At 44.4% G+C, this 1,425-nt stretch overlaps 1 protein-coding gene across 1 annotated transcript in view; it reads right to left on the bottom strand.

Annotated features, from left to right (window-relative positions):
* Nucleotides 1-655: 655 nt before the first annotated feature.
* Nucleotides 656-1,425, bottom strand: part of PSMD9 (proteasome (prosome, macropain) 26S subunit, non-ATPase, 9) — a gene marked incomplete at its 5' end in the record, with an annotated part of 1,751 nt that continues 981 nt past the window's right edge. Inside the window, 2 exons of the mRNA XM_009875222.1 lie at nt 656-683; nt 1,007-1,095. Of these exons, the coding sequence (XP_009873524.1) occupies nt 656-683; nt 1,007-1,095 (117 nt within the window). The remainder of the gene's footprint in view (nt 684-1,006; nt 1,096-1,425) is intronic.

Below are 1,425 nucleotides of genomic sequence, written 5' to 3'. Positions count from 1 at the left end.
ACACTAAAAACAACTACTGCAAATAAACAAATTCAAAAAAAATAAATAAAAGAAGGAAGCCAGATTAGGAGTACTTTTACAACTATACAAACTATTAATGTAAATCAAAGTAGAGTTACAACCCGTATTTCCTGTCTCATTAACTTCAAATAATTCAGCATTTCAAAAATTCTTTCATCATGTTTAGAGACTGCAAAAGTTGTGCTAACATGGGGAAGATATAGTAACAAACTTGCATATTCCTTGACTGTCATCTGCTATTACAGACACTAAAAAGCGCTCTGGAACTTTTTAGCATATATTACAAGATACTCAGTGAGGAATTTTACAGGGGAGAAAGAGGAATGTTCTGTTATCACCAAGTGAGAACATCTCATGCACTTCAGAGCCTGTATCAAGTGAAGTTTGGTTCTCTCTGCAGCCTCATTCCAAACTCACACGAAGTGTAAGAGATAAGAAACCACATCTCACAACTCTGCAAGCTACTCCCGACGAACCAGTGCAATTCTGCTCTATCAGACCACCTTCAGCCTCTGCGGGTCTGGCACCTAGAGGTCACATTTGTTTCAGCAAAAACACATAGGAAAGTTTTCAAACGAGACCAGAGTCCAGAAAGCAGGCACAAACTTCAGCTTTATTGTTTTCCAAGCAATGGTCATCTTTGCAAAGGCAGGATGTTGCAGCTGAAAAAGAAAGGAGAAGCAAACATTAAAAACTCAGTTCTAAAAGAAGCACAGAAGATCTGACATGACATGAATCAGACCCACCACAACCCGCTTCCTCTGCCAGACAAACTATCTGCCAAGACCTTCCTCCTCATGCTCACATTTGATACAGCTCCCCATATCGCTGTGCAAAACCATCAGCCTCCAGCTCTCAGTTGGCACCTGCCAGAGCAGGCAGCAGCACACACCGAGAGCAAAGCGCAGCACCAGCGCCGCTGCAGAAACGTGCTCAGAGCTGGGTGAAAGCCCCACCCACTTCGGAAAGCCAAGGGGCAGCTTACCCCAGGAGGCCCTTCCCGGCCCAGCGTTTCGGAGTCAGCCCCAAGTGCACTTTTTTGCCGCTGCGGATGACGGTCACACTCAGAGGTCTCTAAAATGGATAAATAAATAAATAAATAAATAAATAAATACATAAAATTTCAACTTTCCATCACCAAGTCAATTCTCCTCTTTTGCTGAAGCACCAGAAGAACATTAGGCTCAGGGAAGCTGTTCCTCAGTGGAACCCACTCCCATCCCTGCGGCTCAATCAGAAAGAAGAGAGCGTTTTGTGTGGAGACGTCTCCAGGAGATCTCTCACTCCCACTATAAAGCACCTGATGACTGGGGCAGCTTCTTTGGCAGTTCCATGAGGGTGGTACAGCAACAGAACCGGCTGCTGTGGGGAGTCCTCAGGGAAGAACAGACAATATGATGTTCA

The sequence above is a fragment of the Apaloderma vittatum genome, unplaced genomic scaffold, assembly GCF_000703405.1.
Source record: "Apaloderma vittatum isolate BGI_N311 unplaced genomic scaffold, ASM70340v1 scaffold22118, whole genome shotgun sequence".
Classification (NCBI taxonomy): domain Eukaryota; kingdom Metazoa; phylum Chordata; class Aves; order Trogoniformes; family Trogonidae; genus Apaloderma; species Apaloderma vittatum.
This window is presented reverse-complemented; position numbering and strand designations above follow the sequence as displayed.